The sequence below is a fragment of the Chaetomium globosum genome, genomic scaffold (genome assembly GCF_000143365.1).
Source record: "Chaetomium globosum CBS 148.51 scaffold_7 genomic scaffold, whole genome shotgun sequence".
Taxonomy (NCBI): domain Eukaryota; kingdom Fungi; phylum Ascomycota; class Sordariomycetes; order Sordariales; family Chaetomiaceae; genus Chaetomium; species Chaetomium globosum.
In genome coordinates, this window is record NT_165982.1 from 3299175 (window position 1) to 3321286 (window position 22112).

Below are 22112 nucleotides of genomic sequence, written 5' to 3' on the forward strand. Positions count from 1 at the left end.
CACACGCAGTGCTTCAACCCACTAGTAGTTTCAGCGCGTCAAGCCCCAGTCCTCGACGACGGGCCGGAGACGGATAGCTAGGGTTTGACAGAAGGGGGGGGGGGGGGGGGCAGCTCCAGGGTTTCGCCACCACACGCGGCCTAGGTGATCTCGAGCATGCAGATTAAGATCAATCCGGGCTCGGAAAACAACACCAAGATGGATAGGTGTAAGGTGAGGTTGGGTGGGATACTGAACATACCTACACTTCGCTTGTGAGTTTGGAAATTGAGGAATGGTGTGGGAGGGATGTGATGGGCGGGTTAGAACTTTAAAACAAACGGGCTCCCAACACACATGTCACCGCCTCAAAAGCACACGGGAGTTCTAGTACTACATTGATTGAACTATGATTGGCGGAAAGATTGATGGAGGAATGGGGGCTCGCCAGTGTGTCTAGTACGATGTCCTTTTATGCAGGCGGCTATGGAAAGCAAGAGGTACTGAGTCCTAAACTCGAAGTTGGGCTGGCCAATAAGAGTTGCAACCTCTTCGCCTTGGAGATGTCAACCACCGTCAAAACCCACAAATCCCGGCGCCCCTTCTCACTGGCCGTATTTTGCGCCTAGGCCGCTAAGCGGGCCGAGCACCTCCCTTTGTCCCTGGTCCAGCAGGCGTCCCGGCTGAGGGACGAGTGGAGGCGCTCCGGCCCACGTTTGCGGGCGGAGCCATGGGCGGGCGGGCACCTCCCTTTGTCCCTGCTCTAGCAGGCTTCCCGTGGAGGGGGTGAGTGGAAGGGCTCCGGCCTAAGGTTGCGGGGGGGCCCAGGGGCGACCGACCCATAGGTGTTGGTTTCAGAGCCGAGTTCCCAGTGGGAGACTAGGGCGAGGACGGCCTAGAAGCAGGATGTCCAGGAGGCGGAACCGGGCCATGGCGGCCGACGCTGAGTGCCGACATACCTCGAGTGAGCTGGGCGACCGAACTCGGCGAGGAACCTCCGGCAGGAGGTTGCGGTTTAGGATTCGGAGGCCCGGCACCTTCAACCATGCCGCGGGCGCTTATGACTTCGCTGCCATCGAACACCTCACTACCGTAGGCAGTGGAACCCGACTTCCCACTCCCGGCCGTGCCCGGTCGAGGCTGCTGCTGTTGCTGTTGGCGAAACTGCACCTGCGCTTGGCGTATCTGCTACAGCAGATTCTCCCGCGTGTCCTCTCCGTCAAAACCACCCGCGTTGCCGTTGGAAAGTAACCTGGCGTTTATTTCTAAAGTCTCGCCAACGGTTTTACAATTCTGACAAATCGAGCGTAGTGTAAAAATAATTGGTTCTCCCTTCGTGACTCCACAAACGACGATGCGTAGCCGTTCTTGCCCTGGTCCAGGACACCTCTTGTGTTCACGTTCGAAACAGTAGAGAACGCCGTCCTCGGCATGCACCTGGCGGTTCACCCCCCTGCATTTTTTTGTCGCAGCATGCCATATGGGCGCTTCCTTGTTTCCGTTGTCCCAAAGAAGGTCAAAGAATCTAGTTCGAGGGATGGTGCTGTGGAAAATCTCCCAGTGTTTTTTGTCGGTATTGGCATCCCAGTGATGGTAGCAAAGTGTCGCAACGTAACAATTGTTAGTAGCTCGGGTGAAACACTCGCCGTCCACGTTGTTATTTGCAATGACCCATTTACAACATCCAGATCCGTAATCAAAAAGCTCTTTCCAAGTCGGCCGTGCCGTCAAGTTTCCTCGTCTCTTAATCCAGGTAGCGCCTCGTTTGTATTCGCCACCTTGTTCCATGGCGTGTTCGGCACCATTATTAGTGGTCGGAATGGCGTCAGTCATTATGTCAAACAAGACGATGTGTGATACAGGAAGGAATAGAAGGGGGGGAGGACAAAGGATATAAGAGGCGGAGAGTGTAGGTGTTAACTCGGGTAAGGTAGTCACTAAGGCAATGAGGAGAAGAGAGGCGGATGACAAGCTAACACTTGTCCAACGAGAAGAAGTCGTAGTGATAATTCTCGGCCAGCGAGAAAAAGAGATTCAGGTGTAAGTGCAGTAAAGGAGGTATGCAAGGGAGGCTGTTGATACCAAAAGGAAATGGATATATTCTACCTGGGTATGAACCTTGGTCTTATATCGTTTCTATCCCCGGCCCCCTCCAACCAAGACACTTCCAACAAGCCCTCTCATGAGTTCTTCGTTTTGTGGCCGAGCACCGAACTTCCGGGTGAGCGAAGCGTGACGATGTAGACCCCAAACCAAGAGCAAAGTAACCATGGCCGCGGCGCCGCCTGAGACTGACGTCGGCCAGCTTAATTAGGCCTTCTTCCACCCGAAGTATTTCCCATTTGGCTGCTGGGGGTCTTAGCGCACGCTACGGCCTACAAGCCGCCGCCCAGGCCATTCCCATCGGTCGTTGGTACATACTAACACCCACGCCGCTCATCTGGCGTTGGCTGGAGCAGATATCTCCAAGGCATGATGCTTCTGACCTCATCTGATAATTACGCATCAGATCAAATTCGGCCGCGGTCAGCCACGGCCGGGTAGGGAAAGGCGGAGACGTCGCAGCCAAACCCGGCCTCTGGCTAACATTGGGTGCCAGCGGTGCCGTAGCACCTCGGTTACCGTCCAGCGGCCCAGCTGAAATGGACGCACACGACCATCGAACCAACCCAGCAACCTGATGGAACATGGCCAGGGCCCAGCAGCAAAAAGCTCCTCGACGCGCCGTTGGCTGAAACGCTAGGCTTCGGTCAATGAATGTGGTCGTCTGGATTGGCGACCAGCTCAACCCAACATCTGATGATCATTTTGATGTTGTGCCCCGGAGACCCGCCGTCTGGACCTTGCTGTGCGGCGGTTGCGGCATCCGAAGTAGGAGGCCCGGGCTGCCCTGGCCTGACGGCCCTAACGGCCCTGGCGACCTGGCCCACATTCGGCCCACATCTCCAACTGCCTACCTTACCTTATCAACCAACCTGGTAGTTAACTACGAATACTGTAGGGAATACCAGGTATCGCGATAGCGTTAGAAGCACAGGGAATCCCTTCTCTCTGGAGGGACGTGCTACATTCGTGGTTCAGTTGGATCATGTTCTTCTATCTAGAAATGAGGGGGGGGCAGATTTTGCAGCCGGGGTTGTCGTCCCCGAGGTCCAGGACCACGTGACGACTGCCCCAGCGGTAGATCCCCCCCTGCCCTCCGTCACGTCCCCGTGCGAGGACGTAACTCTGGCGTAGATATTCCGACAAATACCTTCCTTACCTACACAGTAGAGGTGTTTCCTGTGCCGCATGCAACCCGCAATCTGACCCCACCAACACTAACACCCAACATCAACACCAACGCCAACGCCAACACCAACGCCAGCCGGTGAACTTCAGAAGAAGTGAAACAAAAACGCAAAAATGGAAATGGAAGAACCGTCACCACTATTGCGCCTCACCCCCCTCATCCGACGCCGCATTTATTCTTTCGTTGGTTTGGTATCGTGCGACCCCCTGCGACCACACAAATTCGACCTGCATGGCCACGACACACTGGTGACAGAGCAGCCCAAGGCCAGCGCCTTCCACGGCTTGCTCCTTTCCTGTCGCGCCATTTACGCCGAGGCCGCCCCTCTACTGTACTCGGCTAGCCGATTCGTTGTCCACTATACCCATGATGATGACCCTGAACCGCTGAGGCCTCTGCGCGCTCTCACTGCAACGTCGCTCGCGTCCTTGACCGCCCTCACCATTGTCCCTTAACCAAGCCTCCTGCCACCATGACTTTGACCACCGCGGCTACCACTCATGGTGCTGCCTCTACCGCGCTAGATTCGGGTTTGGTCCGCAGACCCATGGCAGCGTTATCTCACCAACGCTCACAGCATAACAGGCGTGCTTGCCCCAAGTCCAGCATACCTCAAACCCAGCGACAAAAGAAATGGCAACGACAAGGACAACGACGCCCAGTTTGCTGCGGCCCAACAGTTACTCGCCAGCTGGCACTCCGCTGCTGCCCGTTTGTCCCACATCACTAGCGGGCAACTCGACCTCGGCCTAGTCTGCGACATTGATCCTCATCACGAACGAGCGCTCGAGCTTGCCACATCAGCCATAGCGCCGCTCAGATGGATGCCAAAGTTGAGAGCCTGCCATATCCGCCTCAGTAAAACACCAGACCCTCACCTCCAGCGCGTTGCCCAAGACGCCGTCTTGCAGGCGCTCCGTATCCCTACGCCTCCGTATTCCAAACCCTCGACCAAAACCACGTTCATAACCCTCCCGGCTGAGCTTCGCCTCCAGATCCTCGAGTATACAGACCTCATCATCCCAAGCAGGGAAGTCACATGGAGCAGGCAGGACCAAGGCTACCTCGTGTTCGCGAGAGAGTCGAACCAATCGCCCGACCGCAAGCACCGCGTCCAGTTTTCGCCTTGCACCCATTACGAGGGAGAACACACCTTGATCGGTTGTTTTTGCCGCCGTCGCCACACGGCGTTTTCACTTACATGCAAGTGTTGGGCCCCACCTGGGCCTACATTATTCCTTGTTTGCCGTACGCTGTGTCGGGATGCACAGCTCACCTTCTTCTCGGGCAACCATTTCATCATCCACGATTATTGGGCCGACCCAGCCTGGACAATACCATTCATCGATATGCACGACCAAGAAACAAGACCTGAACGTCGCTATGAATACCCATACGAACGGCTAGGCGCCTCCCAGTTTTTACGAGATGTTGTACCCCCTCATTGCCTCGCCCATCTTCGCTTCCTCGAGCTAGTTTTTCCCCAGTATCTCCCAGAGAGCTGGCCTCAGGCCGAACAACCTGCAATGAAAGACTGGCGGAAAACCATAGAATGGGTTAAGGACAAGATCCAAGCCCCCAGTCTTACCATTCGCCTAGTGGGGGCTGAGCACGGCGACTGAAGCCTGAGAATATTCACTGATACCATGACCACTTCCCAAGGGGACGCCATTATGAGATCGTTTGAGGAACTGCTGCAGTCTCTGAAACCTCTAGCCGACAACGGTCTCGCCCGGTTCTATGCCCACATCCCCTACCCCTGGCGGTTCGTCGGGGAGCCACAACCTTACTGGGCGAGGTGGGATTGGGTGAACGCCCAGGAACTAGCATTGAAGGAACGTGCCGAACGTTTTGTCATGGGGGACCGCTATGGAGAGCAATATGCAAATGGCAGCAAGGAGCCAAGGTTCAGCTTTTGGACCTGGGCTCGTTTCGCACAAGACTGAGCCAGCTTGTGTTATAGGCCGGAAGCGTGAAACACTGAAAACCCGTCGCAATTCAGAGTGACGGGGAGTAGCAAACCAAACAGAAAATGAGAAAACTCACAAATTTCAAGGCAATGCGATTCGTTCCCTCAGCGTTGTGACGATGTGGTAAGCAACGGACTTAAGGAGTTGGAGGGTATTTTATTGCAAGGTTCTTCTCCACATTCCCCAACGCCCTGGGTCTGTCCACATCTCGAGCATCCAGATCAACCTCATATCACCCTCGGCCTCGCAGATCAAGAGGATCCAAGCGGCGCCGAGCAGTTGCCATGCCCCAGAGTAGTAGTCCTCTAAGAAGCCAATGTACTACTAAAGCAATACGGACTACCTAACAAGTTAAGGTCTCGTCGTTATCGGGTTGCCGCGCAACACTGTATGCTACCTAGGTAGCTAGTGTTACTGCTTGATTGGCCGATCCAGCACACACCCACCCTGAACGGCGCCATCACAGCCTGGGTCACCGCAGTCAGTCCCCCAGCCACCACCAAACAAACAAAACAAGCGAGCCACCAAAGGTATCAAACAAGGCAAAGACACCGATCCATTCGATCCACAACAAAACAAGCGCGAGGCATCCGTTCAACAGACTGAGCGACCCCCGGGCCCAAGAGAAGCCGCGCCACCACCCTTCCTACGCGTCCGTGGTCTTCTCTAGTTCCGGTTCAGCTATCTCGGGCTTCCGCCCGGCTCCGCCATTCTCCACCGTCTCATCGTACTCAACGGCAACTTTCCTGACTGTAGCGGCCATCTCGTTCGCTTCCTCAGAAGTGACCGCGACGGCCTCCCCAACACGGGGGGCCGGTTCCACTGCCTCGACCGCCCCCGTATTGTCATTGCGAGGCCCAGTATCCGTCTCCACCCTGTCCGGCACATCCTTCTTCACATCCTCATCATCCGAGATCTCCTTCCGCCTACCTTCCTCCTGCCCACCTTCCTCCTCCACAGCGCCCTCCACGCGCGGCTCCGGCTCCGGCTCCGGCTCCGGCGCGGGCCGATTCGAGTTCTCCTTATCCCCCTCGCTGGGCGGCTTACTCGCGTCCTTCTTCCACCAGCCGAGCACGGCCTCCTTCTCCATAAAAGGACCGGTGGGCCTTGCAATCCACGCGGGCGTCATCTCCACCTCGGCCAGGGCCTTGCGGATCCGCTCGCGCCGGGCCTTGCCTCGCAGCCGGTTCTGCGCCGCCGCGCCGTTAGTCACCCAGCGCAGGCCCGTAACCATGAAGCTGATGCCGTCGTGGACGGCGCGCTGGTGGGCGTCCTCATCGCCGACCGGCCCGCCGAACTCGCGCGACTGGATGCCGAAGCGGGTGCTCGAGGCGTATTTTTGTAGGCGGGGAAGGATGAGCACGGTGACGTGGAGGTCGCGGTTTTCGGGGACCGGCATGGGCCCCGTCTTGGGCGGTTCCGACAAGACTGTTAAGGCGGAGGTTGGTTGTTGGTTGGGCAGGTTCGCAGATTTGGAACCGTTGGCGTGGTTGTTGAGCAGGCCTCGCACATCGGAGACGCTGTACCCTTCGTCGAGGCCCAGCAGGCTCACATCCACGTCGTCGGGCCATTCGCCACGGATCCAGCCGGCATGGATGCATGCGGCGACCACGTCCGAGTCGTCCGTGTATACATCGGTGCCCCAGAGGGCCCGCCGCGACGTGATCTCTTCCCGTGCAGCCGGGATCAGATGCTCCTTGCCAATCTTCATAGTTAGTGTGCAGTTTTCCTTGCCCTCGATGAGGTCCCACGGCAGCGGTTTCGGAGTCGACTTGTAACCGTGGCGGGGCGGCCGGCCAGTGCGCGGATCCTGCAGCCGTGCTCGCTTCAAGATCGGTTCGTAGATGACGTCCCCGAGGTGCATTCGGGGTCGGTCGGCGACGCTGTCCAGAACAGCCTTCGATGAGGTGATCTGCTTCGGTTTCGGCAGGATAACGGGAGATGGGCTTCGAAGAGGAGGAGCAAGCTTGGCGCTGGGCTGGGGGCGAGGGGCGGCGTGGTGATGATGGTGATGGTGGTGGCCACCCGGTAGATCCTTGGCCAGGCCTGTAGGTGAACGTACTGGGGTGGGGCCTTTGATGTTCCTGAAAGGCGCATTACCTGTCAGCGCCGGAGAAGACACCTGTTCTAGATTATGATGATGATGGTGGTGATGATGGCTAGGAAACGTTAAGACTTCAACGTAGAACAGTGGGGAGAATAGAGAAACGTACTGGTGGTGGTGGTGGCCCTTCGGCTTCTTTGCCCGTCCTCCAACAGGTGTTAGGCGACCGGCATTTCCTTCTTCGTCCTCTTCCTTGAGCTTCCTCCGTTTGCCGCGCCCGGCCGTCTTGGCCACTTCCACCGGCGGCTCCGGTGGCACATCCAAATCATCGCGACGATGCGAAGCGGTACCACCATAGACAAGCTGGGCACCCGCTGGTACAGGACTTGAGATGGTGCCGACTCCGGTTCCGATACCGGAGAACATACGACCGAACTCGCTCTTGATACCAGGTTCGCCAGCAGGGCCGGCGAGCTGCGGCTGGGCTCCCTGTACGGCTTGGGGAAGCGGAGAAATGCGCCCCTTGCGGTTAATCTCCTGAATCCCAAGTAAATTTCGTTGGTGCGGGGCGCCAATCTCCTCCAGGCTCCGGTTCCGTGGCGGCTCATACATGGGAGGTCCCACGCCGCCGTAGGCAACGGAAGGAGGGGGGACCGCAGACTCCTCTCGGGTCCGCGGCGGGGGTTGCTGCTGGGGGTGAGGTCGGTCCATATGCATACCACCCATGCGTTGCCGATCCGGCGACTCGTAGGTTTGCGGGTGTGCCGGGCCCGGAGGAGGAAGGCCGTGCTGGTGGTGCTGATGTGGCCCTGGATGGTGACGATCAGCTGGACTGGGACCATAGGGGTGAGGAGGTCCGTTGTAGTGCGGCGCTGCATTCGGCGGATACTCTTGTTGTCTCGGAGGGTGCATGGTAGGATCATAGGGGGCTCGTGCCGGTTCGTAGCCGGGCCTTGTCCAGTCTCTCGGGTCCGGGGGCCGGCCGTATTGCTGTGATCTCGGGTCCACTTGTCGCGGGTATTCGTGAGGATGGCCTCCCTGGGCTCGGGACGGTTCCACCCCAGCCATAGCCATATCTCGACGCTCTCTTTCGCGCAGTTCTCTCTCGCGGAGTTCCATCTCTCGCTCTTGCCGTTCCCGTTCCTGCCGCTCTCGGTCCGACATGTACCGCTGGTCCTCGTATTTCATCACCCGAATGGGACGCTCCGGATTATATTCTTCCGAAGCCCGTAGTTCTTCCCTGTGGCCATACATCTCGGGCGGCCTGCCTGGTTCAGCTTGCCGTGGCGGGCCGGTATTTGCGTACTGCCTCGGCGGGCTCATCGGCCTGGGACCTCCGGCGCCGCCAGACAACCGCCCCGACTCCCTTGTTTGTTCGACCGAGGGCATCGGGGCGCCCCTGTGGGCATAAGCCTGGGGTGTGCCGTACCGTTGTAGCTCCGGGGTCGATTGGTATGCGGGAGGCGAAGCGGCCGAGACGGCTCTAGGGTCGCGGTTCTCGTACATGCGATGGTGCTCGGGGGTCTGCGGCCGTCGGAAGGCATTGTACTCGGACGATGTCGTCGGCTGTGGCCGAGGGGATGCGTGCATGGTTTGGTTGTACGGCGGGCCAGGAGGGCCAGGAGGGCTAGCGCGGATTGAAGTGGTTCTCTGAGCATATTGGGGGGGGAGCAGCTCGACTCCTCGCGCGGGGCCGGCGGGACCTCTCAGCATGGATGATATTCGACAATGCCTGCTCCCAGAAGCCTGGCGGTCTTGGCAGCGAGTTCAAGTGCAGGCAGCTCGCGCTCCACGCGGAAACGCGTTTGATGGGCCAACGGAAAGGGGAGGAGGACGAGGCTGCGGCAGACCATACGGTCCGCTCATTTGATGGTTGTTCGGACCCTGCCCTTGCTGTTGTTGCTGTTGTTGTTGGGGCGGTGAATTCGGTGGCGGCATGCCGCGAGTCATGGTAGGCCCGGAGGTTATCGAGGACGTGCTATGATGTCGAGAGTGCGTCGGACCAGGCATCGGGCCCGGGCCGTGTTCGGGCGGGTACTGTCGAGAGGCCGAGTAGTAGGACGGAGGTTCGGATGGTTTGCGCGCGTGCATCTCGGGATAGGGACCGGTGTTAGCAGCAGGCGGATGTGATGCCGACGGCGGATAGGGTGGTTGGGATGCGGCGGCGCCAGTGGGTCCTTGCTGGAATGACGGTCGCCCAAACGGCGAGGCGCCGTTCCTCGAAAAAGGGTGTTGTGGTGGTTGCCTCGAGTCCATCGTGCCGGCACGGGTGCGGTGCCGCACTAACGGTGGCCCGAAACAATGAAATATGCCCGAGCGCTCGGGTCTGTCTCTGCGGCGAGGATCTCGTGACGACGAAGGTGGGTTGAAGGGATAAAAAAAAAATCGGAATTAATACCGACGCGCGACGCGATGCTGCGATCGACGGGCCGGCAAGATGATTTTCTGGGATGCTGGAGGAGGAGGAATGGTGACCCTGGACGCGGCAAGGCACGATTAAATTTTGCGCCTTGTTCCACGTCTGGGCTGCGGTCTGGGGAAAAGAGGCGGTTGGATCACCCGACCGTGCAGATTTGGTCCCGCAAACAGACCAGCTCCAGCTCGCCCGAGCCGACAAGCAGCAGGAAAGGGCGGTTGTGTGATTGGGCAGCTGCCTGCACCAACCGGGGAAGGTGGAACACGAAAAAGAACAAGAGCCGAAAGAGCAGGGATTTGGACCTGGCGCTAGCGCAGTTTGGCAACAGGGGCTGGCTCCAGATCGAATCTGATTTTCAACACCACAAACGGCGGATTCAACAAATGGCGATCGCTCACATGCCACCACGGTCTTGCTGTGCGCCAGCATGACTTCTCTGGCACAAATGCATAGATGGACAAGTCGGGATGGTTCGAATAACAGCAAATCGCAAATGAGTAAACAAACGGAGCCCACCAACTACAAAAGTCGGAAACCTCGGTTTGATGCCTTGTCCCGGTCATGCTGGCCGCCGCAATCCACAGCGCACATCATGCATGCATTGCTTGATCCGGCGGGATGATGCCCACATCCCATTCGGTAGAAGTTACATTGTCTGCATTGCCGCACTATACGCCAGCAAAGCAGCATGGAAAAATACAGATGAGTCTTTAAATACTGAGGAGATGGTCGCACCGAGTCGCACACCGTTTGCCTTGGTGGCATGTGCATTCGCACGTCTTGCCGCCTTTTATGGGCCTGACGCAGATACCAAATCAAATGCCTGAGACGGAACAGGTCTCTTGGTTGGATGTTGGATGTTTGTCGGTTGGGCAAGTGGTGCTTGGCGGTGAGATGGAGGGAGCTGTTCGGCCGAGCTGCGGGGTTGAAAATTGGAGAAGCAGAAGCAAAAACGGGTGGGGTCGCCTTCAGTTTTCAGACGACATCAGATCAGACGGAGAACGCCTCCGTGTCCTTCTGCAACCCGGGGTATGCCTGCTAATACTTTTCTGCGAAGCAATCCTCGATAGGTAAGTGAGGTATTGAGGCATTCAGCGTACCGTAGAGAGTAATTGAAAGACGCGATTGAACACAGCAGGTACGTATTCTGTTCGCATGTACCGTATGTTACAGCCCTTGTTGTATGACATCGCAATTGGTATTCAAACACCATGCACATCCTGTCCCGAACCATACAAGGGAAAAAAAAAGAATAAAAGTAAAGACAAGAAAACAGAGAAACTTGACCCGCATAGGTATCCTACAATATCCAACTCAGGATAATCGATCAAAAGCAACCCGCACGCATTACACCGCCCTCCGCACCCTCTCCTCCCTCGTCTCAGCCGGCAAATCCCCACTCCCCCGACTCCTCGACCTCTTCTTCTCCAGCCCCTCTCCCCCTTGCTCATCCACAGCACGACTCGGCCTCCCACTGGGCACAGCCGTGGTCCGATCATCCAAATCCTCCGCATGCTTCCCCTCACCATCGCCGCCATCATCACCAACATCGACCCGCCTCCTAAAAAACTCCTCGTCGCGGTCCATGCGCGTGAGGTAGCCCTCGGGCATCCACTTGCGCGAGGTCCACGGCTTGAGCTGTGGCTGGCCGTACATGGCGTCGACGTTCTCGAGCGAGAGCGACACCGACTCGTACAGGAAGAAGTAGGCGACGAGCGTGGCGGCCAGGTTGGTGCCGACGAAGACGTATCCGTAGGCGTAGGATATGCCCGAGGTGGCGAGGGGGGTGAGGAAGGAGATCATGACTGTTTTTTGGGGTGAGGTGGTGGTTAGTATGGTGTGGAAGGGGGTGGGGGATGAGAAAAGAGGGGAGGGGGGAAGCCTTACAGTTGCCCAGCCAGTTGCCCGCGGTGGCGATGGACGCCTGTTTCGCGCGCGTCCGTAGGGGGAAGGTCTCGCCGATGACCACCCAGCAGATTGGGCCCCAGGTCATGGCGAAGGAGGCGATGAACATGGCGGCGGAGACGATCATGACGATGCCCGAGGTGCTGTTGTTCACCGGGTCCAGCGCGGTGCCCATGGACGCGAAAACGGCCATCCACGCGGCCTGCCAGAGCCCGCCGATGATCAGCGGCCAGCGGCGGCCGAAGCGCTCGACCACGTATAGGCCGCCAAAGGTCATGGCCACGTTGACGGCGCCCAGGATCAGCTGGGTCTGGATGGGGTCGTCGATGCCGGCCGACTCGAAGATGGTCGCGCCGTAGTAGAAGAAGTAGTTGACGCCGGTCCACTGCTGCAGGAAGTGGATAGAGATGCCCAGGATGGTTCGGTAGACCTGCTTGGGCACGCCGTTGCTGCGCGGGATGAAGCATTCGCCCCAGGTACCGACACCAACGGACCGCTCTTTTTCCAGGATCTCGCGCATCTCGCGCATGTCGTCCTCAACAAGTCCGTGGTGCGGGTCATCCTTCATGCCCCGCAGGCGCGCCATCGACACGCGTGCGTCGTCCCACCTTGATCGCGCTGCTAGCCATCGTGGGGACTCGGGCACCATCAAGACGCCTAGGCCGAGCGGTAGGGAAAAGGCGATGCCCAGGCCCACGACGACGCGCCAGGACGCGGCCGAGTCCTGGATCTCGCGCACGCCAAAGTTCACAATGTTGGCGATGAGGATACCGAACGTGATGAGGAGCTGGTACGAGGCCACCACGGCGCCACGGATCTCACGGGGGGAACATTCGGACTGGAACATGGGCACGCCCACGGACAGGTTACCGATGCCCAGGCCGGCGACGAAACGGCCCATCATTATGTGGACCCACGAGTTCATGGCTGTCATCTGGATGATGCAGCCAATGATGAAGACGGCGACGCCGAAGGTGAGGCTCTTCCTACGCCCCCACCAGTCCGCGGTGCTAGTCAGGGGTAAGCCAGGGGCACGTTCGGACGGAGTACGGGCGGCGTGGCTTACTATGATGCCGTGAGGGCTCCACAGAGCGTACCGATGCTCATCAGGGATACAACCAGCGATTCAATAATAGGGATGAAGTCCCTCCCCTCGGGTGTTTCCTCCTGGCCAAAGCGGTTTTTGAAGTCTCTAAACAACAGCATGCCCGATATCTGACCAGTATCATAGCCGAAGAGGAAACCCCCTAACGAGGTTATGACTCCGAGGATGAGGGCCTCAACGCCGCAGTCGGCGCCATTGATGCGGATGGACCTGAAAAGGGTGTTAGCTGTTGGTGTGGTGGCATTGGGTGTTAACATGAGGGAGGTATTGGCTGACTTTTTCCCAAGCATCCCGACGATATACAGTTCTCGACAGATTTGATGATGTGTTCATCCAATGAAAAACACAAATCACACAGCATGTACGTGTATGGGAAGAGCGTGCAAGCACGGGGCATGGGCGAACATCATCACCATGGAACTATATATTTTCCCACAGTAAATGGCCATCGACAAGCCATTGCGGACCCCAATGATGTCACTTCGGCCGACGCCGAAGGCATTGTAGCGCCTCTGGGGTTTCTGGGAGAAAATTCGTGCAGTCCGTGACCGTACCAGAAACTTGAACATGACAAGGGGAATGTGGATTTTCTGGGACCAACAAAAGAACAATGAGGTCTGCCAAGAAACGTGCTGTGACGCAATCATTCAGACGGTCCACTGCCCTAAAACACCCCTGTAAATCCGACGGTGACAGACCTTTGCTGCCAAGCTTCGAGCCGGCAGGTCCGGCAGGCAACCTCGAGGGCGTCAGGTGGTCTTCTTCGGGCCGGTTTTGGATCGACTCTTGTAAAAACCTGAGGATTCTTCTGTCATATGAGTCCCTATTGGTCCCACCGCCATCTCTCCAGGTGAGAACCCGTCACCACGGGCTTGGTCAACTCGTCAGGGAAATAATCGCGTGGCCGTCTCATCAACGGGAGTTTCTCGGCGGCAATGACCTTGCTTGACCCAAGCCACTTGCATCAGGCCGGTGGGCTGCCCTCTGGCATAGCACTTGACACAATACCGGACTCAAGCACAGGATAACTACCTACATGTTTCGCCGTCAAGAGACAAGTACGCCTGCATGCGAAAGAACAATAACTAACTGCTCGCTTTGGAATACCATACAAACTCAAGGTACCATCTCCCCAGGTAGGTAGGTTCATGTGTTCCTCCAAGTCTTTGCCAAAACGCCAACCAACCCTACTCCCCACCAACATATCACATGTATGATAGTAATAAACCACCCATCGATACACTCCCCACCCCCTCTCCCCCCTTCAAACCCTCCTCTCCAACATCCACCCCAGCACCGCCGCCGACGCGAACCCGACAAAAACCGGCGCCTGCGGGAACCCGGACGGCCCGAACTCCGGGTCAATGCCGTCCGTGCCGGGGTACAGGATCGACGCCAGCCCCGCCGCCCAGTAGATGGTGCCCGTGAAGACGGCCGCGTTCAGGGCGTCCTGCTTCCGCTGCTTCGCGAGCGCCGCCGCCGCCGGCGTCGATGCCCCCTGCGGCAGCGAGGGCCGCCAGGTGTAGTAGAGCGTGGCGAGCCCGAGGAGGACCGAGAGGGTTATGGTTTGGGCGCCGTGGAATCTGCGGATGGGGTGGATCAGTAGGTGTTGGCGGTCGAGGTTGTATGTACCTCGCTTCGCTGGGTTGGGCGGGTAAGGTGAGTGAGGGAAGGGGGAGGACTGACTTGGCGTGTGGCGGCCAGCGTGGGTTGAAGATATGCGTGTGGTTGTAGTCGGCGATGGGCGCACCGAAAAGGAGGCCTATTGCATCGAGAGTGAGGAAGAGCTTTCCGAGCATGTTGATAGGTATCCTTCAGATTTGAGTCCTTCGTTTAACTTAGAAGTCTGTCGAGGTGATAATCAATGGATGAATGAATGAATGGGCAAGTTTGTGTCGCCTTCCGTCTTCTGGATTACAGGTGGCCCATAAAGGTGTATTTATCGGATTCGCATCATTTATCAGCGCTGATAATCTCATTTGTAAAAGGTTACCACCGAGCATCCTCTGCTTCCTTCCTTCTCGTCCCAAGTAAGCCCAAAAATCCCGGTCCCAGTCGGTTGTCGTCAAACCAGGTGCGGAGCTATCGGATCTAGGAAGGATTTAACTGGATAGGTCCCATCGAGGTCCAAACCTCACACGGCAACTCAAAAACACGGGATGGCATTCTTCCGCTTACAACCGGCCCATCAGACACCGTTGTACCAAATGCGAGGTGTCAGCCCCCTTGGCTCTACGTTCCCGGCCCGGCATCGCATTCTCGTAGCACAAATGACTCCCTACGGCCCTCATACATAGCCTCCCCCATCCTTGCAATCCTAAACTTAGGTTTACATGAAGCTCAGCATCTACCTCTACCGATTCATGGCGGCCCGCGTCCGGTAAGGAGGGTGCGTCTTCAAGGCTCATCGCGTAGAAAATCGACTCCAAAGCCTGTCGCCTTCAGGGGGCCAGTAATATACTTCCTGTCTCGTCACCGTATTGATTCACGGTGGCTGTAGCCTCGGGAAGGAAGGGCAGTAGCTTCGCGTCCGGCGCCGGATGTTTGTGGCGCCAGGAGGAGGTAATCCGGCGACTCTTGGCCAATGACGATGTTATTGAACTTTACATGCCCTTAAAGACGGTTGTTTGGCCATTTGTGATCGTTAATATCATTGAGATGATATTCAAGGGGCTATGGGATGCCAAACTTGACGCTTGTGTGTATGTGGTTTCCTTTACGTGTTACCGTTTCTCTGAACTAAATGAGTGCAATGACTTGAAAAAATAAAATAAAATAATAGTCTAGCGAAGCTGCATGCTCTGTGGTTGAGTTCGCGGTGAGACTTGCCCAGATGCTTCCATTCAACTTGGAATAGGGGTAGTTAGTGGCTTCGCAACTTGGATTCAGGGCTCGTCTCTGAAGCCTCCCACAGCATCAAAATTGATGTGTAAAAATTTGATAGGTTTTACCATCGGGCCAGAATTACCCATGGACCATGGACATAAAGCTGGACATTTCGCAGCCCGACAACGATGTGATATTGCGTCTAACGGCCTGGTAGTGGCCTGGGGGTCGCCGCCACAGAGACCACCATGAAACGAAAAAGGCAAAGCGCTCGGTGACTCGTAACGCTGATGAGTCAAGGAGACCGCATGCCATAATTACCGAAATAGAGACATACTTAAGTACTAGGTGCAATAAAAACGGTGCGCTGGAGATGTTGGGTTGGATCCTCGTGGTCTCTCGATTCAGTTATGGTCCCATCAGTTGCCCAAATGGCATCCAAATGGCATGTTAGCTCTCGGTACATGAGCACGGGAAGATTTAACCGAAATTTCAATTGGCAATTTGTACTGTGTAAAGTTGGTCGTTTCTCAGAGGGGTGCAGAGAACGTCCTGCGCTTTTCTCGAATGACGGTGTTGAAGATGTGGCTATCAGCTCGCCAATGGGCCAGGTAATATGTGACGAATGACTTGTCACCGATAAAGCAGAAATGTTTGGTTGGCAGCCGAACTCGCTAATTCAAAGGTGAGGTCCTTATTTGAACTGCGCCCGAGAAAGCACTGTGTTTCCGAGTGAATCATTGGAAAGATGGGAGAATTGAGGAGATGGATTCTCATGATGATGGGATTGTAAGTTTGGAGTGTTGCCCGGCTTGGCCTGCCTGCCGCCCCTGCATCGCCCAAGTCCCGGACCAGCCAGTGGCTCCACTCTGCGCCAACCAAACCCCTCAAGGCGAAACTTTTGCCGCCCACAAGCACAGCCAGGAGAGCACCAAGATCAGCAGACAACCCAACATCAACCTCCTCTTCGCATCAGTTGACGTCCACTTCTAGTCGCAACGAACCTCAAGTCATGAGTCCACCATCGCCTAAAAGCTTCTTTTCATGTACTTTTTGAAATTATCGCGCTTTCCTTGTGACTTTTCCCGATATTTTATTTTTGACCCCCGGGCTGGAAGATGCGCTGGCCCGCCGGCATTACCAGTTGACAGGACAGCATTCCGTGACCGGGAGCCCTCGAGCCATGGCTTGGGATCGCCTTCCTGGACCATCACGGCGGGCAACTGGTATTTACCGGCTTTGCCATGTTCAAGAATCATCGCAAGTTACTGACCTCTTCCTACCCATCCCAGGCTGCCCATTCCCGATCGTTTCCATCGCCACGGCACATCACGTTTCGGGGAAGCGCTGAACTAGGGGTAGCAACCACCTGTGGGCTCCTGGCGGTTAGGGCCATGCAAACCCCCTAAGGGTCGACCCGCACACCACGCTTCGACCGCACCATCCGCTTCGCTTCTGCAACAACGCCCAAGAGAGCCAAATTCCGAATACGACCTCAACAAATATCGGAACCATGATCGCCGATAAAGCCAAAGGCATTTGTCGTACGGACCATTCTCCCGGAAGCACCAACACACAGCGCTGCGCAGGAGCATCCCTCCATTCCCAGCAGGCCTTGCAGCCTGGTCCAAAATACGAAACAACACCAAGGTTTGACCAAGCGTCTCGGGCCGCAGAAGCGGGACAACAGGCCATATTGTCTTCAGGGGATTTGGCAACAGATCTGGCAACAGGTCTGACTGGCCTCGGTGCTGCAGACTGACAAAAAGCACATCTCAACACACGGCACGCGCATGGTAAGGAAGGGTTGGGGAGCAATGCTCCTATTTGCCTGATTTCTTCTGTCTGTCTCAACTCCAGCATGCTTGACGCTCCGTTTCCTCCCTCGCTCAAGTCAGCCCCCCAAAGCCGAGAGAAGTCAGGGGCGATGCCAACGGGCGAAGAGCTCACGCCGCCCACCGCCCGCCCATGCAAGCGCAAGGGAAGAAGCAAGAGGGCAAAAGACCCGAGCCTGCCCTAAAGACCTCGCAAAAGAGCACGGAAAAAGAAAACGACGAACCCGCACCAGAACCAGCCAACCACACAAAGCCGGAGCTGAAGCGAAAGCAGCAAAAGGATGGTTGCAATCGCAAAACGCCGATTTCATCCCCCCGTCATCACCCATTCATTTCCCGCTCCCTGGAGCCGACCCAAAACCCGAGCCGCAAGCGCAAGTGCAGGCGGATGCAAGTGCTGCAGCTGACGCAGGCAGATGAATGATTGGGGTCGAGGTGACGCTCGACCGGGCGGGTGATCAATGGCCGTTATTTCCCTTCCCTCAAATTCCTTTTTTGAGCGCCGGCCCCTCCTATCCCACCTTGGCCTGCCTCTGCTGGCCATGAATAAAGCGGTTTTGCAAAGTGGCAGGCTGCCCTAGCCACCACCAAGACCGAGAAAAGCTTAATATGGTACACACGGTCGAATATTCCTACATCGCGGGAGAAAAAAAAAAAGAGAAAAAAAGGAAGTGCGAGGGTCAGGGCGAGAAGTCTCCGTTATCGGTGTTGATGGTACTGGCAAACTACGGCGAGTCAAGTGCCGCCGTAAAAAAGCGGGAAAGCCAACACCCTCCCTGACCTGATAACGATGTTGATGTGGACTGGACAAAGCCCCAAGCGACGATGGGATGGGGCTGAAGGGCTCAAGAATAAGCAGCGCAGCGGCCGAGACGTGCTCGGTTAATCCTCCTCCGAGTCGACCTCGTCTTCGCTCTCGTGCTCAGGCTGACCGGCGGGCTCGTTTCCGTTGCCCTCGATCGACTCCATCGGTTCCTGGCTTCCGGAGCCTTGGCGGCCCGCCTGAGCGCGGAGCTCGTTGAGCTGCTGGATGCGGCGCTCCTGTTCGCTCTTGCTCATGGGCTTGTTTTTCTTAGATTTAGCCGGCTGCTTGGATTTGGCGGTGGGAGTCTCCGCCTGCGCCGGTGTTGCCACGCCCCGCTGCCGCTCCTTTTCGATCCGCGCGTTAGGGTTGGCCTTGATCGCGATGTCGTAGAGTCTGACGAGGGCGTCCTCAGAGATGGTCTCAATATCGAGCTCAAGTTCGCCGGCGTCGTTCTCGCCCTGACCTGTATCTTTCTTGATCAGTTCAATCGCCCGCTCAAGCAGCGGGCCGTCGAGGCTAGCAAGCGACTCTATGATGATCTCTTTCTCCAAAGGCCCCATCTTCCTCTTAGGAATCGCCTTCTTGACACCGCTCTTCTTAACAACACCGCCGCCCAGACCACCACCGCCAGCCTTCTTGTGAGGCAGTGCGCCACTGGCTTTTTTGGCCTTGGGTGCTTTCGGCTTGCCTGCCTTCTTGGGAGGGAGGTTCGCAAGCTTTGCCCGCTCGCCCATCAGCTGTTTCTGCAGCATGGCAACAACGCTCTGTGCGATCTCAACATCTGTAATATCGGCCGTGCCCGAGTTAACCATTTCATTAACTTTGTTTTGCTCAGCTTGCAGGCGCTTTTGGATCGTAGCCAGCCGGTTCTCAACAAGCTTGCGCTCGTCATCGTCGGCGTCGGGCTCCGAATCAGCGTCCTCAGAGTCGGAGTCGTCTCTGCCCGCGGAGTGGGATACTGCCGCGGTGGTGACAGGCGCATGCTTGGCCATCCACTCATCCCTCTTGGAGAGTTCGGCACGGTATAAGTCCTGCAGCCTCAGCGCCTGACTGTAAACAACGTGGTCTTCCCCGTTGAAGGTTTTGCAGTTCTTGATGATGAGGTCAAAATCCTTCTCGAACTCCTTCGAAGACTGGTATTCTCCGGATCCAAGCTTGTTAGACATGGTCTGGAGGTCCATCGGCTTCTTGATGATCTTGTGATAATGCGGGATGTTGAGTGCCACCGGGTCAACGGGTTGCATAAACGCTGCGTTGATGTCATAATGCTTCGTCTTGCGGAGCTCGGTGAGCAACTCGTCGCAGAAGCGGAGATCGAGAGGAAGCTTCTTCTTGCGCTTTGTGTCGTAGACCAAATCCTTGGAGTGCGCGGGCTTCACCGGCCGCTTGGCCCGGCCGTCAGGCTTAGTCGAATCTCGCCGGATGAGCGGCATGCCATTGTTTCCGGGCGGGAGGGCGAAGGCCGGCGACTCCACTACGGCCTTTTGCGAAGGGCTGGCGGCAGGACCTTTACTATGACGGCCTGCGCTGGCTGTAGAAATGGGCGGCACGGCTGCACGAGGTTCAACATGGCGGGTCGTATGCGCCTTGGCCGCTTCCTTCCTCTCGGGCTTGGGAGGCTCGGCGGCGTACTGCTGGGACATCCGACCGAGAATTGCATCGCGGCAGGCCGTGGCCTGCTTCGTCACGTCGTGACCCTCGCCGTTGAAGGTAATCGCGTTTCGTACCATTAGTTCCAAATCATCCTTGAATCCCCCCATGTTTGCGTAAGCAGGAAGGTCACCACGCAGCTTCTTCTCCATGGTGCTGATGTCTATTGGGTTCGTGATCTTGGCCGAGTACTCGGGCCAGACCATCGGCCAGATCTGTTCGACGGGCAGACGGAAGGGGGCGCCGACTTTGGTCTTCTTGACGCCGGCGAGGACGGCGCGAATCTGTTTATTCTGCCAGTCTGTGATCGGGCTGTCGTTGAGGGAATCATCGCTAAGTTTCTTGGGCTCCGCATTCGAGGTCGCGGCTGGTTGGTCGACCTGCATGCGGTCCTCAACGGGGCCTGTCTTCACCTGCACTTGATCGGCCGCATGGTCAACCTTGGTACGCTTCGCTACGGGTTCATCTTCACTATCGATTTCATCCCGTTCCCTCGAAACCTTGGCAGGGGGTTGCGCGGCATCCGACATGTTTGCGTCGGCGGTGGTGCTGGTAGACGGGTCGGCATGGCCGTTTGTAGTGTCGGCGGCGGGGGTGGGCGCGCCGTTGGCAAGGCTTTTAGGCGTGTCGGTGGTCACTGCCGTATCCCGGGCGTCTTCCGGGACTGCCTCAATCGCTGTCGCCTCGGTCTGTTTGTCCGTGCCCGTCATCGTTGTGTCTTCCTTGTCGACCGGGGCGGCAGGGACTGCTGGTGCCTCCTTCGCAACATCGTCCGTGGCGTCCTTTTCATCTTTGATTGAACCGTCGGGTTGGGTCTCGGGTTCCGGTTGGGGGTGTGACTTCGGTGAAAGGGGTTCCGTCTTGTCTCCGGACGCCTGTTCAGTTGAAGCATCGGGCATCTCAGTGTCGCGCGTCGTAGCAGTAGCATCATCCATGTTTACCTTATCCATGCTACTGGCGATATCTTGCTCGGACTCTCCCTTCGATTTCGCGGACCGATCTTCGTCATTCGTATCGCGGGGTATGGCTTGGTTCGCAGCAAACGCGTCCTCGTTCTTGGCAAGTGAGGTATCGGCAGGTGTCTCGCCGTTTGACTTGGGCGCGTTATCGGATTCGGGTTGTGAATTAATCGGGGACGGCATGGTATGGCTGTTTCGCGGATGAAATAAGTATACGATGCAACAACAGGAGGATTAAGCGACGAAAGGATGTTTGCAACCTACCCGTTTGCCTCTAGCGCCCCGTTGGGGCCTTCCTTGCCTACCGGCAATGATGGTTGGAGCGGCTTCTCATTGAGAAGCGCGCCTTCTGACTGTTGAGTGGCCATGACTGCCATTCGGTGGTTGCGCAACTTAGGCGCGATGCGACATCAAATCGGCTGGGGCCGGTGCAAGTTAGCGACGCATGTCACGATTGCCGATCGCAAATCGAGGGTGTGGTCGCAAAAAGTAGTGCAGGTCGCTGTGTCGCGTGAAAATTCACCACGTTGCTGAAAGTCGCTGCAGATTACGTGCAGAAAGTCGCTTCAGTTGGTTGCAGCTGCTGAAATAGAATCCGCCGCACAATATGCCCTCGGGTGGCGATGGCAATGTTGGAGGTGATTTGGTGTGAATGAGGCAAATGCGAATGGTGGCGGGGAAGTGGAATGGGTATTGTGGGTGTGGGACGTGGGAAGGACCGTGCACACGCGTTGGATCGCGAGAAGCGAAATGCGAAAGGGAGAAAAAAAAATGGCAACCACTCACGAGTTCGCGAAAAATAGGGTGCTGGGGGGAAGGCTGAGAATTATAGACTTTTGGTGCCAGCCTCGTAGAACAGCGTTGGTCGGGAAGGAAAAACTCGGTTGCGGGTGTTTGGTGGCTGGTGTGGCAAGGGATGCAAAGGAGTGGCGGGGGCTCGAGGGTTGTCTTGGCTGAGACTGGTGATGTGGTTGGTCCAATAAGTGGATGTGGGCCCGTCTGTTTTTTGTACCGTGACCTCCTCGAGAAATCGGGGTTGAAAATGCGTGTCAGTCCCGGTCGGAAGCGGGTGGCTATTTATCAGAGCTGCTTGGACCCAAACTAATCGGCGGGTCCGCCTGTGAGTGGTGGGATGGTCTTATCAAGTTGTTCTGATTCACATCATTGGCCCATCAATGAAATAAGTGGGCTGCTGTGTCTGTTCCCGAATGACCCACAAAACATCTTGTCATCTCTTTCAATCTGATGAACTCTGGTCAACTGTGAAGTCGGACACATGTTAAGGCGACCATTAAGGTAAATTCCAAGCCCTACATTGCATACCTT

The 22112-nt window shown here is 56.8% G+C and overlaps 6 protein-coding genes across 6 annotated transcripts; 1 reads left to right on the forward strand and 5 right to left on the reverse strand.

Moving 5' to 3' along the window:
- Positions 1-858: 858 nt before the first annotated feature.
- CHGG_10615 (uncharacterized protein) lies at positions 859-1812 on the reverse strand (the record flags this gene model as incomplete). The annotated part of the gene is made up of 2 exons (XM_001228541.1): positions 859-1149; positions 1330-1812. 2 exons carry the CDS (start codon positions 1810-1812, stop codon positions 859-861), a joined length of 774 nt encoding a protein of 257 aa, XP_001228542.1.
- A 4075-nt stretch (positions 1813-5887) lies between these two features.
- On the reverse strand, positions 5888-9541 carry CHGG_10616 (uncharacterized protein; the record flags this gene model as incomplete). The annotated part of the gene is made up of 4 exons (XM_001228542.1): positions 5888-7287; positions 7342-7400; positions 7455-8912; positions 9141-9541. 4 exons carry the CDS (start codon positions 9539-9541, stop codon positions 5888-5890), a joined length of 3318 nt encoding a protein of 1105 aa, XP_001228543.1.
- Positions 9542-11048: 1507 nt separating this feature from the next.
- Positions 11049-13213, reverse strand: CHGG_10617 (uncharacterized protein; the record flags this gene model as incomplete). The annotated part of the gene is made up of 4 exons (XM_001228543.1): positions 11049-11506; positions 11589-12616; positions 12673-12921; positions 13179-13213. The coding sequence occupies 4 exons, from the start codon at positions 13211-13213 to the stop codon at positions 11049-11051; spliced, it is 1770 nt and encodes a 589-aa protein (XP_001228544.1).
- A 762-nt stretch (positions 13214-13975) lies between these two features.
- Positions 13976-14510, reverse strand: CHGG_10618 (uncharacterized protein; the record flags this gene model as incomplete). Its single annotated transcript, XM_001228544.1, has 2 exons — positions 13976-14294; positions 14398-14510. 2 exons carry the CDS (start codon positions 14508-14510, stop codon positions 13976-13978), a joined length of 432 nt encoding a protein of 143 aa, XP_001228545.1.
- Positions 14511-15044: 534 nt separating this feature from the next.
- On the forward strand, positions 15045-15533 carry CHGG_10619 (uncharacterized protein; the record flags this gene model as incomplete). The annotated part of the gene is made up of 3 exons (XM_001228545.1): positions 15045-15091; positions 15222-15413; positions 15494-15533. 3 exons carry the CDS (start codon positions 15045-15047, stop codon positions 15531-15533), a joined length of 279 nt encoding a protein of 92 aa, XP_001228546.1.
- A 2721-nt stretch (positions 15534-18254) lies between these two features.
- Positions 18255-21154, reverse strand: CHGG_10620 (uncharacterized protein; the record flags this gene model as incomplete). The annotated part of the gene is made up of 2 exons (XM_001228546.1): positions 18255-20976; positions 21051-21154. 2 exons carry the CDS (start codon positions 21152-21154, stop codon positions 18255-18257), a joined length of 2826 nt encoding a protein of 941 aa, XP_001228547.1.
- Between the last annotated feature and the right edge of the window lie 958 nt (positions 21155-22112).